Source organism: Bombina bombina, chromosome 7 (assembly GCF_027579735.1).
Source record: "Bombina bombina isolate aBomBom1 chromosome 7, aBomBom1.pri, whole genome shotgun sequence".
In the NCBI taxonomy this organism is placed as follows: Eukaryota; Metazoa; Chordata; class Amphibia; order Anura; family Bombinatoridae; genus Bombina; species Bombina bombina.
Genome location: NC_069505.1, coordinates 381,321,125 through 381,340,168, shown reverse-complemented (window position 1 = coordinate 381,340,168; position 19,044 = coordinate 381,321,125). Strand labels below are relative to the sequence as shown.

General features: G+C 40.4%; 1 protein-coding gene across 5 annotated transcripts in view; it reads right to left on the bottom strand.

Annotated features, from left to right (window-relative positions):
- Positions 1-10,169: 10,169 nt before the first annotated feature.
- Positions 10,170-19,044, bottom strand: part of LOC128666479 (RAF proto-oncogene serine/threonine-protein kinase) — a 530,187-nt gene continuing 521,312 nt past the window's right edge. For all 5 annotated transcript variants that reach the window (XM_053721101.1, XM_053721099.1, XM_053721102.1 and 2 more), the window contains one exon: positions 10,170-11,213. In XM_053721101.1, coding sequence (XP_053577076.1) covers positions 11,073-11,213 — 141 coding nt within the window. In that variant the 3' untranslated portion in view covers positions 10,170-11,072. The remainder of the gene's footprint in view (positions 11,214-19,044) is intronic.

Below are 19,044 nucleotides of genomic sequence, written 5' to 3'. Positions count from 1 at the left end.
GAAAACATCAGTGACTTTGGCGAACAGCCAGTCACGTGACCGCTCGGCGGTAATCCACAGTTTAAATTTATTTTTTTTAAAGCAAGCAGCCATAACCATATTCAAGTGTGCAGTGCAAAGTGCCGCCCCCCAAAATGTGCCGTTCTAGGCACCAGCCTTGTTGGCCTATCCATAAATACGTCCCTGCATTCAACTGCTGTGAAACCTCTTCTGTCTTCTTTGTGACTGATAAGTACCACTGATAAAGGCTCTCATATTGGTCTGAGCTCCCAAGCATTAAAGGGACAGTCAAGTCCAAAAAAAAAAAGTTCATAGTTTAAATAGGGAATGTAATTTTGAACAACTTTCCAATTTCGCTTTGTTCACTTGGTATTCTAAACCTAGGAGCTTCATATGTTAAATTCTTAGATCTTGAAGACTGCCTCTAATCTGAATGCAATTTGACCACTAGAGGGCATTAGTTCACGTATTTCATATAGATAACATTGAGCTCAAGTTACCCTGGAGTGAGCACTGATTGGCTAAAATGCAAGTCTGTCAAAATAACTGAAATAAGGGGGCAGTTTGCAGAGGCTTAGATACAAGGTAATCACACAGGTAAAAACATAATTTATGCTTACCTGATAAATGTATTTATCTTGTAGTGTATCCAGTCCACGGATCATCCATTACTTGTGGGATATTCTCCTTCCCAACAGGAAGTTGCAAGAGGATCACCCACAGCAGAGCTGCTATATAGCTCCTCCCCTCACTGCCATATCCAGTCATTCGACCGAAACAAGACGAGAAAGGAGAAACCATAGGGTGCAGTGGTGACTGTAGTTTAATTAAAATTTAGACCTGCCTTAAAAGGACAGGGCGGGCCGTGGACTGGATACACAAGAGAAATAAATTTATCAGGTAAGCATAAATTATGTTTTCTCTTGTTAAGTGTAGCCAGTCCACGGATCATCCATTACTTGTGGGATACCAATACCAAAGCTAAAGTACATGGATGATGGGAGGGACAAGGCAGGAACTTAAACGGAAGGAACCACTGCCTGTAGAACCTTTCTCCCAAAAACAGCCTCCGAAGAAGCAAAAGAGTCAAATTTGTAAAATTTTGAAAAGGTGTGAAGCGAAGACCAAGTCGCAGCCTTGCAAATCTGTTCAACAGAGGCCTCATTTTTAAAGGCCCAGGTGGAAGCCACAGCTCTAGTAGAATGAGCTGTAATCCTTTCAGGGGGCTGCTGTCCAGCAGTCTTATAGGCTAAGCGTATTATGCTCCGAAGCCAAAAGGAGAGAGAGGTTGCCGAAGCTTTTTGACCTCTCCTCTATCCAGAGTAAACGACAAACAGGGCAGATGTTTGACGAAAATCTTTAGTAGCCTGTGAGTAAAGGACAATATCCTAGGAATCCTAACCTTACTCCATGAGTAACTCTTGGATTCACATAAATAAAGATATTTACGCCATACCTTATGGTAGATTTTCCGGGTGACTGGCTTCCGAGCCTGTATTAAGGTATCAATGACTGACTCGGAGAAGCCACGCCTTGATAGAATCAAGCGTTCGATCTCCATGCAGTCAGTCTCAGAGAAATTAGATTTGGATGATTGAAAGGACCTTGTATTAGAAGGTCCTGCCTCAGAGGCAGAGTCCATGGTGGAAGAGATGACATGTCCACTAGGTCTGCATACCAGGTCCTGCGTGGCCACGCAGGCGCTATCAGAATCACAGATGCTCTCTCCAGTTTGATTTTGGCAATCAGTCGAGGGAGCAGAGGAAACGGTGGAAACACATAGGCCAGGTTGAAGAACCAAGGAGCTGCTAGAGCATCTATCAGCGTTGCTCCCGGGTCCCTGGACCTGGATCCGTAACAAGGAAGCTTGGCGTTCTGGCAAGACGCCATGAGATCCAGTTCTGGTTTGCCCCAACGATGGACCAGTTGAGCAAACACCTCCGGATGGAGTTCCCACTACCCCGGATGAAAAGTCTGACGACTTAGAAAATCCTCCTCCCAGTTCTCTACGCCTGGGATGTGGATCGCTGACAGGTGGCAAGAGCGAATTATCTTTGAGACTTCTAACATCGCTAGGGAACTGGTTCCCCCTTGATGGTTGATGTAAGCCACAGTCGTGATGTTGTCCAACTGAAATCTGATGAACCTCAGTGTTGCTAACTGAGGCCAAGCTAGAAGAGCCTTGAATATAGCTCTTAACTCCAGAATATTTATTGGGAGGAGTTTCTCCTCCTGAGTCCACGATCCCTGAGTCTTCAGGGAGTTCCAGACTGCGCCCCAACCTAGAAGGCTGGCATCTGTTACAATCGTCCAATCTGGCCTGCGAAAGGTCATACCCTTTGACAGATGGACCCAAGAAAGCCACCAGAGAAGAGAATCTCTGGTCTCTTGATCCAGATCTAGTAGAGGGGACAAATCTGAGTAATCCCCATTCCACTGACTTAGCATGCATAATTGCAGCGGTCTGAGATGCAGGCGCGCAAATGGCACTATGTCCATTGCCGCTACCATTAAGCCGATTACTTCCATGCACTGAGCCACTGACGGGCGTGGAATGGAATGAAGGACACGGCAAGCATTTAGAAGTTTTGATAACCTGGACTCCGTCAGGTAAATTTTCATCTCTACAGAATCTGTAAGAGTCCCTAGGAAGGAGACTCTTGTGAGTGGTGATAGAGAACTCTTTTCCACGTTCACTTTCCACCCATGCGACCTCAGAAATGCCAAAACTATCTCTGTATGAGACTTGGCAATTTGAAAGCTTGACGCCTGTATCAGGATGTCGTCTAGATACGGAGCCACCGCTATGCCTCGCGGTCTTAGAACCGCCACAAGTGAGCCCAGAACCTTTGTAAAAATTCTCGGGGCAGTGGCCAACCCGAAGGGAAGAGGTACAAATTGGTAATGCCTGTCTAGAAAGGCAAACCTTAGGAACCGATGATGATCTTTGTGAATCGGTATGTGAAGGTAGGCATCCTTTAAGTCCACTGTGGTCATGTACTGACCCTCTTGGATCATGGGTAGGATGGTCCGAATAGTTTCCATTTTGAATGATGGAACTCTGAGGAATTTGTTTAAGATCTTTAGATCCAAGATTGGTCTGAAGGTTCCCTCTTTCTTGGGAACCACAAACAGATTTGAATAAAATCCCTGTCCTTGTTCCGTCCGCGGAACTGGATGGATCACTCCCATTACTAGGAGGTCTTGCACACAGCTTAGGAATGCCTCTTTCTTTATCTGGTTTGCTGATAACCTTGAAAGATGAAATCTCCCTTGCGGAGGAGAAGCTTTGAAGTCCAGAAGATATCCCTGAGATATGATCTCCAACGCCCAGGGATCCTAAACATCTCTTGCCCACGCCTGGGCGAAGAGAGAAAGTCTGCCCCCCACTAGATCCGTTTCCGGATAGGGGGCCGTTCCTTCATGCTGTCTTGGGGGCAGCAGCAGGCTTTCTGGCCTGCTTGCCCTTGTTCCAGGACTGGTTAAGTTTCCAGGCCTGTCTGGGATGAGCAACAGTTCCCTCTTGTTTTGAAGCGGAGGAAGTTGATGCTGCTCCTGCCTTGAAATTTCGAAAGGCACGAAAATTAGACTGTTTGGCCTTTGATTTGGCCCTGTCCTGAGGAAGGGTATGACCCTTGCCTCCAGTAATTTCAGCAATAATTTCCTTCAAGCCAGGCCCGAATAACGTCTGCCCCTTGAAAGGAATGTTGAGTAATTTAGACTTTGAAGTCACGTCAGCTGACCAGGATTTAAGCCATAGCGCCCTACGCGCCTGGATGGCGAATCCGGAATTCTTAGCAGTTAGTTTAGTCAAATGAACAATGGCATCAGAAACAAATGAGTTAGCTAGCTTAATCATTCTAAGCTTGTCAATAATTTAATTCAATGGAGCTGTCTGGATGGCCTCTTCCAGGGCCTCAAACCAGAATGCCGCCGCAGCAGTGACAGGCGCAATGCATGCAAGGGGCTGTAAAATAAAACCTTGTTGAATAAACATTTTCTTAAGGTAACCCTCCAATTTTTTATCCATTGGATCTGAAAAAGCACAACTGTCCTCAACCGGGATAGTGGTACGCTTTGCTAAAGAAGAAACTGCTCCCTCCACCTTAGGGACCGTCTGCCATAAGACCCGTGTAGTGCCGTCTATTGGAAACATTTTTCTAAATATAGGAGGTGGGGAAAAGGGCACACCGTGTCTATCCCACTCCTTGCTAATAATTTCTGTAAGCCTTTTAGGTATAGGAAAAACGTCAGTACACACCGGCACCGCATAGTATCTATCCAGCCTACACAATTTCTCTGGAATTGCAACTGTGTTACAGTCATTCAGAGCAGCTAATACCTCCCCAAGCAATACATGGAGGTTCTCAAGCTTAAATTTAAATAGGGGTAACAAACGTAGAAGGTGGAGAAAAAAGAATAAGAACCAGAAAAAAGTGTCTTTTAATGGAAATGTGAGTACAGATGATGACTCTCTGTCTAATTTTTCTACCTCTTATGAGGAAGGGTCAAACTCAGAAGGTGAATTAGATTTCACCAACCATACTGAAAACAGACAAGAAGTCAATGATCCTGTACAAGTAGATAGTAGCAATATAACTACTACATATACTGAGATTACTAAACCTACTAGCTCCACAGGTACTATACCTAAAGCTGTAAGCACTAATATTAACAAAAGCAGTGCAAAAAAGAACACACAAACTAAACAAATCTTGAGTACTAATTCTGACACTGTACAGGTTAATGCCCCCAATAATGTCAAGGGGGTACCCCCTTTGGGCCAGGTTTTTCGGTCAGCCCTGAAGACAAAGGGTGGGGGAGGGACAGTGAACACAGGGAATCAGAGAGGAATGAACAGATATGCCCTCAGGGAGCTTACCAGGAAGTAAACGACAATCTGGTTATTAATGTTTCTTCACATATTCTTACTGAATCTGAACTAAAAGTACTTAATAAGGGTTTGGGCTTTTGCCCTACTAAAAAATTTGACATTTTTCAAACTATTTTGGACCTAAATAGGTTCATACGAAACCTTACCCTTCGTAGACACTTCAATGGTATTGAACGAGTAAATGATTGCACCCATGCTGACACTAGTGGTACCACAAATATTGGCGCTCTTTTTCAATTTAGGGACATGTGTGATTTAGCTTCTCTCCAGGATTTGGAGTGTGAGCAAGCTATGGATACCTTATCTCAATGTCCTCCTAGATTCAAAAATAGATCTAAATTTTATCCAGTTCAATCTAGAGGTAAAGTACTTGAAAGCTTTCATAAGAGAGTCCTTGAGGACCTAAAAAAGCTGGATAATACGTCTAGGGAACAATACTCCAATCTGACTAGAAAAGAAAAAGAGGCCATAGTATCATTGCAGAACAATTTGTCTATAGTGGTGAAAAAATCTGATAAGGGGGGGAATATCGTTGTAATGGATAGACAGATGTATATATCTGAAGCTGAACGACAGCTGAACGATATTTCCTCTTACAGAATACTAAGGAGAAACCCTACTTTATGTTTTCAAAAACAGTTAAGAGATCTATTAGATGATGGTCTCCACCTTGGTATTATTGACAGGGACACATTTGAGTTCTTATTCATTTCAGACCCCATCATTCCTATTTTCCACCACCTGTCCAAGACTCACAAAAGTGTAGTTAACATTAAGGGAAGACCAATAGTTGCTGGGATCGGTTCCCTTTTTGAACATCTGTCAGAGTGGATTGACAGTATTCTGCAACCCTTGGTTTCTTCTCTTCCCAGCTTTTTGAGAGATACTACACATTTACTAAATATTGTTGAGGATGTGCAGGTGGTGGAAGATATGAGTTGGCTTACGGTGGATGTGGTGGCTTTGTACACCTCAATACCCCACACCCTGGGCCTGGAAGCTGTGGTCTTTTTTCTTAATTTACTTACTAACTATTCAAATGAAACTAAAGAATTTATCATTAGATCTATCCGTTTTCTTTTGGAGCGCAACTACTTCCAGTTTGAGGGATCGTATTATGTCCAATTGAGAGGCACAGCCATGGGGGCGAAATTCGCCCCCTCATATGCCAATTTATTTATGGGCTGGTTCGAGTATAAATACCTCTTTGGACCTAATGTCGACTCATCTGAGGGAGTTGTTTGCTACAAAAGATTTATTGATGATCTTATTTTTCTAACTAAATTCAATTCCTCTGAGGCTAAGGGATTTGTTGATTATTTGAATTCTTGTGTCCCTGAGATTAAGTTTACCTATGAATGGCAAAAACACAAAATACATTTTTTGGATGTGGAGCTGGTGATTGATGTGAACTCTGAAAAAAATTGAAACTCAGTTGTTTTGTAAACCAATGGCTGGAAATTCAATCCTTCATTCTTCCAGCTCCCACCCAAAGCATGTGTTTCAGGGCATAGCGAAGGGACAGTTCCTGAGAAATAGAAGAATTTGCTCTAATGAACAAGTATTCAACTCTGAATGTAATAATCTAGGTACTAGACTCCGTAAACGGGGCTATTGTAAGAAAGTTATCAAACAGGCCCATGAATACGCAGCACAATGTGATAGAAGCAGTTTGCTCTCGGTAGCTGGTAAACCCAGTGACAGAAAGATCCAATTTGATAACAAACCTAATTTTATCACAAGGTACTCTAATCAATATTATCAAATTTGTAACATAGTCAAAAAATATCTACCTATGTTATATGGCGATGACGTTCTTAAAGATGTAGTCAAAGGAGGATGTAGATTTACATATAGAAAGAGTCTTACATTGGGTAACTTGATCTCACCTAGCCAGTTACGTAAACCCGTTAGTCAGAGCTCCTGGCTAAGACATAATGGAACATATAGATGTGGAAAGAATTTTAAAGCCTGTGAACATGTTAAGATAGGTAGCTCTTTTAGTTCCTATGTCACTAACCAGATGTTTGATACTAGGGGATGTATCAATTGTTCTTCTTCATTCATAGTGTATCTCATTGGTTGCACGGAACATAAAATTCAGTACGTGGGTATGACTACCCGTGATATTCGTACTCGCATCCGTGAACATCTGGGATACATTAGGAATGAAAACCACTGCTCTGATCTTGCGAGTCATTTTATTGATATTCATCATGGAAATGTGTGCAGTTTCATATGGAATGCCATAGAAATCATCAAGAATAACCCTAGAGGTGGTGATAAATGGTCCACCTTGGCACGCCAGGAGGTTTATTGGATACATAAATTGTGCACTCTAAAACCGAATGGTTTCAATTCAGAAAATGATCTTATTAATTTCTGGGAGAATTGATATATATGTATTACATTTAACTTGAATTTTTAAGATATATTAGTTAAATACTTTGAATGAATTATTTGTACATCTAACTACTTATGTATTTATTTATGTTTATTAATCAACAGTAATTACTTATACAATGAGTTTATTATAAATTGAAATATATTGATTTTAATTTATATATATATTCATTCTCCATCAATATGATTATTTTGTATTATTCTGTACTATTTTCATTATTGGATTTTCTTCCTCATTTTGATCTATATATATATATATATATATATATATATATATATATATATATATATATATATATATATATATATATATACACATTATGTTTTTTGTTTGATGTATATACATATGTACATATTTATGTAGGATTAGCTATTTTTCTTCATTTATTATTATTATTTTTTATATTATTTTTCACTGTTATATATAAAGCCATTGATCATAGGTGCTAAAACGCCTATTGTATGTATATATCTTTTGTGTGATGATCCCTTTAAAATGGTGTTTAGGAGGTGTGTTTGATTTTTTAACCAATGGGTAATCTGTGTAGGATATATAAACCTGTATCACCTGTGAGCATGTATGGTCTAGGATTACGGCTAAACACTGCCGAAATGCGTAAGACCTGCTCTTTCCTTCTTCATGCCTATTTTTGATGCCCATATGTTTTAATTTTCGAATAAAGAATTGATTTTTTATATTTTTGTTCTTTGGATCGTCTTTTTCTACTAAATTTAAAATTAGAAATCTCTGAATCAGGTTTCCCCGAGTCAGAGATGTCACCCACAGACTGAAGCTCTCCGTCCTCATGTTCTGCATACTGTGACGCAGTATCAGACATGGCTCTAACAGCATTTGCGTGCTCTGTATCTCTCCTAATCCCAGAGCTATCGCGCTTGCCTCTTAATTCAGGCAATCTAGATAATACCTCTGACAGGGTATTATTCATGATTGCAGCCATGTCCTGCAAGGTAATCGCTATGGGCGTCCCTGATGTAATTGGCGCCATATTCCCCTGAGCGGGAGGCGAAGGGTCTGACACGTGGGGAGAGTTAGTCGGCATAACTTCCCCCTCGACAGAACCCTCTGGTGATAATTCTTTTATAGATAAAGACTGATCTTTACTGTTTAAGGTGAAATCAATACATTTAGTACACATTCTCCTATGGGGCTCCACCATGGCTTTCAAACATAATGAACAAGTAGGTTCCTCTGTGTCAGACATGTTTAAACAGACTAGCAATGAGACTAGCAAGCTTGGAAAACACTTTAAAACAAGTTTACAAGCAATATAAAAAACGTTACTGCGCCTTTAAGAAACACAAATTTTCCCAAACTTTGAAATAACAGTGAAAAAATGCTGTTACACTAATAAAATTTTTACAGTGTATGTAATAAGTTAGCAGAGCATTGCACCCACTTGCAAATGGATGATTAACCCCTTAATACCAAAAACGGAATAACAAATGACAAAAACGTTTTTTAAACAGTCACAACAACTGCCACAGCTCTACTGTGGCTTTTTACCTCCCTCAATACGACTTTTGAGCCCTTCAGAGAAGTCCTGGATCATGCAGGAAGAAGCTGGATGTCTGTCTGTAATTTTTGCTGTGCAAAAAAATGCCAAAATAGGCCCCTCCCACTCATATTACAACAGTGGGAAGCCTCAGGGAACTGTTTCTAGGCAAAATTCAAGCCAGCCATGTGGAAAAAACTAGGCCCCAATAAGTTTTATCACCAAACATATGTAAAAAAACGATTAAACATGCCAGCAAACGTTTTAAAATACACTTTTATAAGAGTATGTATCTCTATTAATAAGCCTGATACCAGTCGCTATCACTGCATTTAAGGCTTTACTTACATTACTTCGGTATCAGCAGCATTTTCTAGCAAATTCCATTCCCTAGAAAAATATTTTAACTGCACATACCTTATTACAGGAAAACCTGCACGCTATTCCCCCTCTGGTTACCTCACTCCTCAGAATATGTGAGAACAGCAAAGGATCTTAGTTACTTCTGCTAAGATCATAGAAAACGCAGGCAGATTCTTCTTCTAAATACTGCCTGAGATAAACAGTACACTCCGGTACCATTTAAAAATAAACTTTTGATTGAAGAAATAAACTAAGTATAAAACACCACAGTCCTCTTACGACCTCCATCTTAGTTGAGAGTTGCAAGAGAATGACTGGGTATGGCAGTGAGGGGAGGAGCTATATAGCAAGCTCTGCTGTGGGTGATCCTCTTTCAACTTCCTGTTGGGAAGGAGAATATCCCACAAGTAATGGATGATCCGTGGACTGGATACACTTAAGAGAAAAGTGTATTTCTATAACAGTGTTGGTTATGCAAAACTGGGTAATGAAGAGATTATCTCAAGTGTTGACTGTCCCTTTAACCCATAAGCAAGTAGCTTTCCCACCTCTATTCTCAACCATCTTCTGTGAGGCCAAGAACAGAACTGAACAGAATAGAGATAAGGGATTTTAAGCTTGGATGGGGTCTTGACCGCCTTCTAGTGGTGGGAAATATATCCCACATGTTATGGAGCACTATGGACCATCATTTTACTAAATAAATTCTATATTTTTGTCTACTGTTCACTATAGACAATAGGTTAGTGGATTCAATGCAATTTGTGTGATTAGTTTTTTTTTTTTTTTTTTTACAAACCTTTATGTCTTCAAACTAGAGTAGAAAAAAAAATAAAGATTTGTGTAAACACTTTAGAAGCAATGAGTGTAAAATACTAAAAATGGATTCAGCAGTGAAAGGGTTGAAATACAACTGTTTGCTAAATAAATGCGAAATACAAACCAACCAAATCTGAACAAAAAATTGTGAACAGAATTTTATAGTAAACACATACTTATCAATTGCCCAAATGTATAACCGTTAATTTATTAAAATAGTTATTTGGGGAGTTGCGGTTTACAATAAATGTGTGTGCTTAAAAGCAATAAAAGAACAAACAAATTAAAACCAAAATCAGATAAAAATGTATATACTAAAATTCCCCATTTAGTGCATATTTCATAATATTGCAATAGGTGTGTGCAGGATATACATGCACACTAGTCCAAAATGACCAGAACCCTCTGCTACCATGTCAGACACACAGTTCAGAGCATGGTCACTTAATATGATAATTTACTAGCTTAAAGAAAAAAGTACCAATGCTTAGATTCTGGTTTGATTATCAATTTGTGACGTGTGTCTCAGGAAATAAAATAAAAATAAAATAGTCCATTCACAGGAATTACTGCCCTGACATATACTTCTTTGACGTTCAAAATTGTGTAACTACTCAAAACAGTCCATATAGGAATTATCCTCTTATCCGTTGAATGTATGTATTTTGCATAAGTTTGCATGTACCCACTGTATATCTCCTGATGGTGGAAATCAATGTTTAGCTCCATCAACGCTATTTTATACATTAAAAATACACAATAAAACAAGTCTGTCTGTTTATAGTAAAGAGTCACTGCAGGAAGACCGGTGAACTACAGCAAGCTGGATTCCAAATAGGATGAAAGGAGTTCATTCTTGCTTGAAGGCTTTTACAACCCAAGTCACAAAAAGGTAGGAAAAATGTACAACTTCACTGTGGCCTCAGTAATGCAATAATAGCAGCATTTTCTTTAGAGTAATATAGATTTTTAATGGATTTTTTTAATTTAGTCCTATTCATAGATAAAGCATTTCCAGCTTATTTCAGTTTTTCTTCTTTAAGTGAACTTAAAAAAAGCACAGTTTAGCTTAAAAGTCTTCAGAAAACTGGCAATCTCGTTGATGTTAAAGTACAAGAATTAATGTCTTCTGTGTGGGCGGCACGGTGTAAGGATGGCTCTGAAGCACTTCGGTTGATTTTGGGTAAAGAGTGTTGTAAAAGTTCAATGGAAGAAAGAATCTAAAAAAGAAAGAATATACATATTAAAAGATATACACAAAAGGATATCAAACTTTTAAAGTACCTAAATCTGGTTTAAATTCTTAAAAATTGGCTTAAAACAGACCTTAAGCTTTGTTTATTTTAGTTTTGCACAACACAAATATATATAGTTTTGCACAAAAATATTATATATATTGCTAACAATATTTATGAAATGGGATGACGGCTATTAATGCCATCTTTCATAACAAAATCAAGTTCTCAAATTGTAAAATACTGACAAACAAAATGATATAATTAGAATAATGAAACAAAAGAAAAAAAAAAGAAAAAAAAAGAGGAAGCTGTATTTGAAACCTAGAAGCCGTCCATATGGATGTGTTGTATGTGCATATATATATATATATATATATATATATATATATATATATATATATATATATATATATATATATATATATATATATATATATTTATTTTAATTTATTTTATTTTATGCACTAACTGATTGATTTCCCCAATGCTTCCCCAGAAGTACGTATAAAAAAATACAGGCCTTAACCAAAAGATTCTCTATTATAAATCCATCATACACATTGTCAACGTTTCGGCTTCTAAATGATCCTTTTTGACAGTATATAAATGGCAGCCATGCATGCTAAAGAACTTTGTTTATTCTTTGAAAGTCTTCACAAATGCTTGTTTAGAAGCCAAAACATTGACACCATATATGATGGATTTATAATAAAGAATCTTTTGGTCAAGGACTGTCTATATAATTGAGCATACAAAATAAATCTTACTGTTGACATAACTGCAATATTATAAGCAGAGCAAGAGAAGCTACAAATCCGCTAACCATGGAGGAATTTAGCATTGATACTTGTAAGAATCACTCACGCACAAATCTTTCAGGAACTGATCAATATTACTCGTGGGGTCTCTATAGCCTATCTGGACTGTAGGGGCCTACGGCAGCACAAGTGGTTAGGCCTGCAATACCCTCCTTTTTAAGTGGGATTAAGAAAACAGCATGAGTCTGTATAACTACATATTTTATATGAACAAAAAGGAGTTGTGTGCCGCTGGATGAATCACTACAAAATCATCATGCTTAAAAAAATGGAGGTGGAGACATTAACCAGACCTGATCCACTCCTAGTTCAGAGGGTTTCCAAATTATCTTCCTTACTGGAATCTCAACCTAACCTAATTGTGCTCCCAGCTGGGGATCGAGGGGGGCATTGTGTTATGTACTTCCAAGTTGTCCTGCTCCTATGAGAGGAGATCAGAGGCTATTTTAATAACATTCCCAGCTCCCGGCAATGAGGCAGATTTCCCAGGGTCTATTTTGGACTCAGGAGTTGGAGTGGTGGGGTACCGGCCACAAGTGCAATCGGGGTACCAATGTTCCATCTGGAAGGCATATGAGAGAAGAGATCATCTATTGTGGGGAGTCAGAGGTCTTTGCTGGAGTGGGCACTTAATCCATGGTATCATCATTGCAGCAGGACAAGAGCATCCTTGAACATATGCTGGATACATCTGACATGGACAGAGCTGGCGGACTGTTAATGGGAGACAAATAGACTGATCTTTGCAAAGGCTGGAGGGTATGAATATGTTGAACTATCCTTTTAGCATAACTTTCTATAGAACTTTTATTGATCTGCCTCAGAATATAGCTATGAATATTTTCAAGGTATCCATCATTACTATTTTAGTATGAAATTTATATTATGGTCCGTTTTATATTTAACTACTTGTGTCGTCTTGTTCTGATATTTAGAGCACTAAAGCAGAGACCTTTTATGAAACATTTGAGGATATGACATGTATAAATAAAATCAGAAGAAACCTCTCGTGACTGCATAGACACTGAAAAAAATAATTCCAAACACAATAGTCTGACGATGTTGACAATTTGCAAGCTTATCCTTTGGAACTACTTTAAATTGTGCCACTATGACTCCACGCCATTAGATGTAGTGCTTATATAGAAGGATAAAAGAGCAGAATCAATTATATCTGGGTGTAGAGGAGCAGTCCAGGGCCTTCTCAACAGCAAGACAGAAGAGGGAACCAGGAATATACTGGCCAATAGGAAAGAACTGTCACCATCTTTGCTTTGTCCCAAACATGACAGGAGTCTGAAGATGTAGACTATTTGCAAGCTTACAATAGAATATCATCTAGATTAGAAAGTCCAAACATCTTCAAAAGGCACTGCTATGTCTCTAAGTCATAAGATGAAAGGCTTATACATCCATATAAAAAAGCAGACCCAAATCATTAGGTCTGTATGCAGAAGTGGGGACTTATTTATTAACAGGAAGAGTTAGAAGAAGGGATATATTGGTTAATAAGGCATAATTGTAACCACCTTTGCCTTGTCTTAATTTTCCTTTAATATGTTTTAAAGTAGACAGTGTACCATGAGAAAAGACTGTATAATGAGAGTAATATGTATCTTCTCAACAGGTAGTATTCCAGATGCATAAAAACATAATTTATGCTTACCTGATAAATTCCTTTCTTCTGTTGTGTGATCAGTCCACGGGTCATCATTACTTCTGGGATATTATCTGCTCCCCTACAGGAAGTGCAAGAGGATTCACCCAGCAGAGTTGCTATATAGCTCCTCCCCTCTACGTCACCTCCAGTCATTCGACCAAAGACCAACGAGAAAGGAGAAGCCAAGGGTGTAGTGGTGACTGAATTATAATTTAAAAAATATGTACCTGCCTTACAAAACAGGGCGGGCCGTGGACTGATCACACAACAGAAGAAAGGAATTTATCAGGTAAGCATAAATTATGTTTTCTTCTGTTATGTGTGATCAGTCCACGGGTCATCATTACTTCTGGGATACCAATACCAAAGCAAAAGTACACGGATGACGGGAGGGATAGGCAGGCTCATTATACAGAAGGAACCACTGCCTGAAGAACCTTTCTCCCAAAAATAGCCTCCGAAGAAGCAAAAGTGTCAAATTTGTAAAATTTGGAAAAAGTATGAAGCGAAGACCAAGTTGCAGCCTTGCAAATCTGTTCAACAGAGGCCTCATTCTTAAAGGCCCAAGTGGAAGCCACAGCTCTAGTGGAATGAGCTGTAATTCTTTCAGGAGGCTGCTGTCCAGCAGTCTCATAGGCTAAACGTATTATGCTACGAAGCCAAAAAGAGAGAGAGGTAGCAGAAGCTTTTTGACCTCTCCTCTGTCCAGAATAAACGACAAACAGGGAAGAAGTTTGGCGAAAATCTTTAGTTGCCTGCAAGTAGAACTTGAGGGCACGAACTACATCCAGATTGTGTAGAAGACGTTCCTTCTTTGAAGAAGGATTTGGACACAAGGATGGAACAACAATCTCTTGATTGATGTTCCTGTTAGAGACAACCTTAGGTAAGAACCCAGGTTTAGTACGCAGAACTACCTTGTCTGAGTGAAAGATCAGATAAGGAGAATCACAATGTAGGGCTGATAACTCAGAGACTCTTCGAGCCGAGGAAATAGCCATTAAAAATAGAACTTTCCAAGATAACAATTTTATATCAATGGAATGAAGGGGTTCAAACGGAACACCCTGTAAAACGTTAAGAACTAAGTTTAAACTCCATGGCGGAGCAACAGTTTTAAACACAGGCTTGATCCTAGCTAAAGCCTGACAAAAGGCCTGGATGTCTGAATTTTCTGACAGACGCCTGTGTAACAAGATGGACAGAGCTGAGATCTGTCCCTTTAATGAGCTAGCCGATAAACCCTTTTCTAAACCTTCTTGTAGAAAAGACAATATCCTAGGAATCCTAACCTTACTCCAGGAGTAATCTTTGGATTCACACCAGTATAGGTATTTACGCCATATTTTATGGTAAATCTTTCTGGTAACAGGCTTCCTAGCCTGTATCAGGGTATCAATAACCGACTCAGAAAAACCACGTTTTGATAAAATCAAGCGTTCAATTTCCAAGCAGTCAGCTTCAGAGAAGTTAGACTTTGATGTTTGAATGGACCCTGAATCAGAAGGTCCTGTCTTAGAGGTAGAGACCAAGGCGGACAGGATGACATGTCCACTAGATCTGCATACCAAGTCCTGCGCGGCCATGCAGGCGCTATTAGAATCACTGATGCTCTCTCCTGTTTGATTTTGGCAATCAATCGAGGAAGCAGCGGGAAGGGTGGAAACACATAAGCCATCCTGAAGTTCCAAGGTGCTGTCAAAGCATCTATCAGAACCGCTCCCGGATCCCTGGATCTGGATCCGTAGCGAGGAAGTTTGGCGTTCTGGCGAGACGCCATGAGATCTATCTCTGGTTTGCCCCAACGTCGAAGTATTTGGGCAAAGACCTCCGGATGAAGTTCCCACTCCCCCGGATGAAGAGTCTGGCGACTCAAGAAATCCGCCTCCCAGTTCTCCACTCCCGGGATGTGGATTGCTGACAGGTGGCAAGAGTGAGACTCTGCCCAGCGAATTATCTTTGATACTTCCATCATTGCTAGGGAGCTTCTTGTCCCTCCCTGATGGTTGATGTAAGCTACAGTCGTGATGTTGTCCGACTGAAACCTGATGAACCCCCGAGTCTTTAACTGGGGCCAAGCTAGAAGGGCATTGAGAACTGCTCTCAATTCCAGAATGTTTATTGGCAGGAGACTTTCCTCCTGACTCCATTGTCCCTGAGCCTTCAGAGAATTCCAGACAGCGCCCCAACCTAGAAGGCTGGCGTCTGTTGTTACAATTGTCCAGTCCGGCCTGCTGAACGGCATCCCCCTGGACAGATGTGGCCGAGAAAGCCACCATAGAAGAGAGTTTCTGGTCTCTTGATCCAGATTCAGAGTGGGGGACAAATCTGAGTAATCCCCATTCCACTGACTCAGCATGCACAATTGCAGCGGTCTGAGATGTAGGCGTGCAAAGGGTACTATGTCCATTGCTGCTACCATTAAGCCGATCACCTCCATGCATTGAGCTACTGACGGGAGTTGAATGGAATGAAGGACACGGCATGTATTTAGAAGCTTTGTTAATCTGTCTTCTGTCAGATAAATCTTCATTTCTACAGAATCTATAAGAGTCCCCAAGAATGGAACTCTTGTGAGAGGCAAGAGAGAACTCTTCTTTTCGTTCACTTTCCATCCATGCGACCTTAGAAATGCCAGAACTAACTCTGTATGAGACTTGGCAGTTTGAAAGCTTGAAGCTTGTATCAGAATGTCGTCTAGGTACGGAGCTACCGAAATTCCTCGCGGTCTCAGAACCGCTAGAAGAGCACCCAGAACCTTTGTGAAGATTCTTGGAGCCGTAGCCAATCCGAATGGAAGGGCTACAAACTTGTAATGCCTGTCTAAGAAGGCAAACCTTAGATACCGGTAATGATCTTTGTGAATCGGTATGTGAAGGTAAGCATCCTTTAAATCCACTGTGGTCATGTACTGACCCTTTTGGATCATGGGTAAGATTGTCCGAATAGTTTCCATTTTGAACGATGGAACTCTTAGGAATTTGTTTAGGATCTTTAAATCCAAGATTGGCCTGAAAGTTCCCTCTTTTTTGGGAACCACAAACAGGTTTGAGTAAAACCCTTGTCCTTGTTCCGACCGCGGAACCGGATGGATCACTCCCATTAATAATAGATCTTGTACACAGCGTAGAAACGCGTCTTTCTTTATTTGGTTTGTTGACAACCTTGACAGATGAAATCTCCCTCTTGGGGGAGATAATTTGAAGTCTAGAAGGTATCCCTGAGATATGATCTCTAGCGCCCAGGGATCCTGGACATCTCTTGCCCAAGCCTGGGCGAAGAGAGAGAGTCTGCCCCCCACTAGATCCGGTTCCGGATCGGGGGCCCTCGGTTCATGCTGTCTTAGGGGCAGCAGCAGGTTTTCTGGCCTGCTTGCCCTTATTCCAGGACTGGTTAGGTTTCCAGCCTTGTCTGTAACGAGCAACAGCTCCTTCCTGTTTTGGTGCAGTGGAAGTTGATGCTGCACCTGCTTTGAAATTCCGAAAGGGACGAAAATTAGACTGTCTAGCCTTAGCTTTGGCTTTGTCTTGAGGTAGAGCGTGGCCCTTACCTCCTGTAATGTCAGCGATAATTTCTTTCAAACCGGGCCCAAATAAAGTTTGCCCCTTGAAAGGTATATTAAGTAATTTGGACTTAGAAGTTACATCAGCCGACCAGGATTTTAGCCACAGCGCCCTACGTGCCTGAATGGCGAATCCTGAATTCTTAGCCGTAAGTTTGGTTAAATGTACTACGGCCTCCGAAATGAATGAATTAGCTAGTTTAAGGACTCTAAGCCTGTCCGTAATGTCGTCCAGCGTAGCGGAACTAAGGTTCTCTTCCAGAGACTCAATCCAAAATGCTGCCGCAGCCGTAATCGGCGCGATGCATGCAAGGGGTTGCAATATAAAACCTTGTTGAACAAACATTTTCTTAAGGTAACCCTCTAATTTTTTATCCATAGGATCTGAAAAAGCACAGCTATCCTCCACCGGGATAGTGGTGCGCTTAGCTAAAGTAGAAACTGCTCCCTCCACCTTAGGGACCGTTTGCCATAAGTCCCGTGTGGTGGCGTCTATTGGAAACATCTTTCTAAATATTGGAGGGGGTGAGAACGGCACACCGGGTCTATCCCACTCCTTAGTAACAATTTCAGTTAATCTCTTAGGTATAGGAAAAACGTCAGTACTCGCCGGTACCGCAAAGTATTTATCCAACCTACACATTTTCTCTGGTATTGCAACAGTGTTACAATCGTTAAGAGCCGCTAAGACCTCCCCTAGTAATACACGGAGGTTTTCCAATTTAAATTTAAAATTTGAAATATCTGAATCCAATCTGCTTGGATCAGAACCGTCACCTACAGAATGAAGCTCTCCGTCCTCATGCTCTGCAAGCTGTGACGCAGTATCAGACATGGCCCTAGAATTATCAGCGCACTCTGTTCTCACCCCAGAGTGATCACGCTTGCCTCTTAGTTCTGGTAACTTAGCCAAAACTTCAGTCATAACAGTAGCCATATCTTGTAATGTTATCTGTAATGGCTGCCCAGATGTATTAGGCGCCATAATATCACGCACCTCCCGGGCGGGAGACGCAGGTACTGACACGTGAGGCGAGTTAGACGGCATAACTCTCCCCTCGCTATTTGGTGAAATTTGTTCAATTTGTACAGATTGGCTTTTATTTAAAGTAGCATCAATACAGTTAGTACATAAATTTCTATTGGGCTCCACCTTGGCATTGGAACAAATGACACAGGTATCTTCCTCTGAATCAGACATGTTTAACACACTAGCAATAAACATGCAACTTGGTTACAATCTTATTTAACAAAAACGTACTGTGCCTCAAAGAAGCACTAAACGATTAAATGACAGTTGAAATAATGAACTGAAAAACAGTTATAGCATCACTCTTTAAAAACAACACAACTTGTTAGCAAAGGTTTGTTCCCATTAGTAAAGTAACACTAATTAAATTTTAAACATAAAAATCACAGAGCAACGTTTTAAAACACAGTCACTACATAAGTCTCACAGCTCTGCTGAGAGAATCTACCTCCCTTCAAAGAAGTTTGAAGACCCCTGAGTTCTGTTAGAGATGAACCGGATCATGCAGAAAATACAAGAGTAACTGACTGGAAATTTTTGATGCGTAGCAAAGAGCGCCAAAAACGGCCCCTCCCCCTCACACACAGCAGTGAGAGAGAAACGAAACTGTCATAATCAAAACAAGCAAACTGCCAAGTGGAAAAAATAATGCCCAAATATTTATTCACTCAGTACCTCAGAAATGCAAACGATTCTACATTCCAGCAAAAACGTTTAACATGAATTAAATACCTATTAAAAGG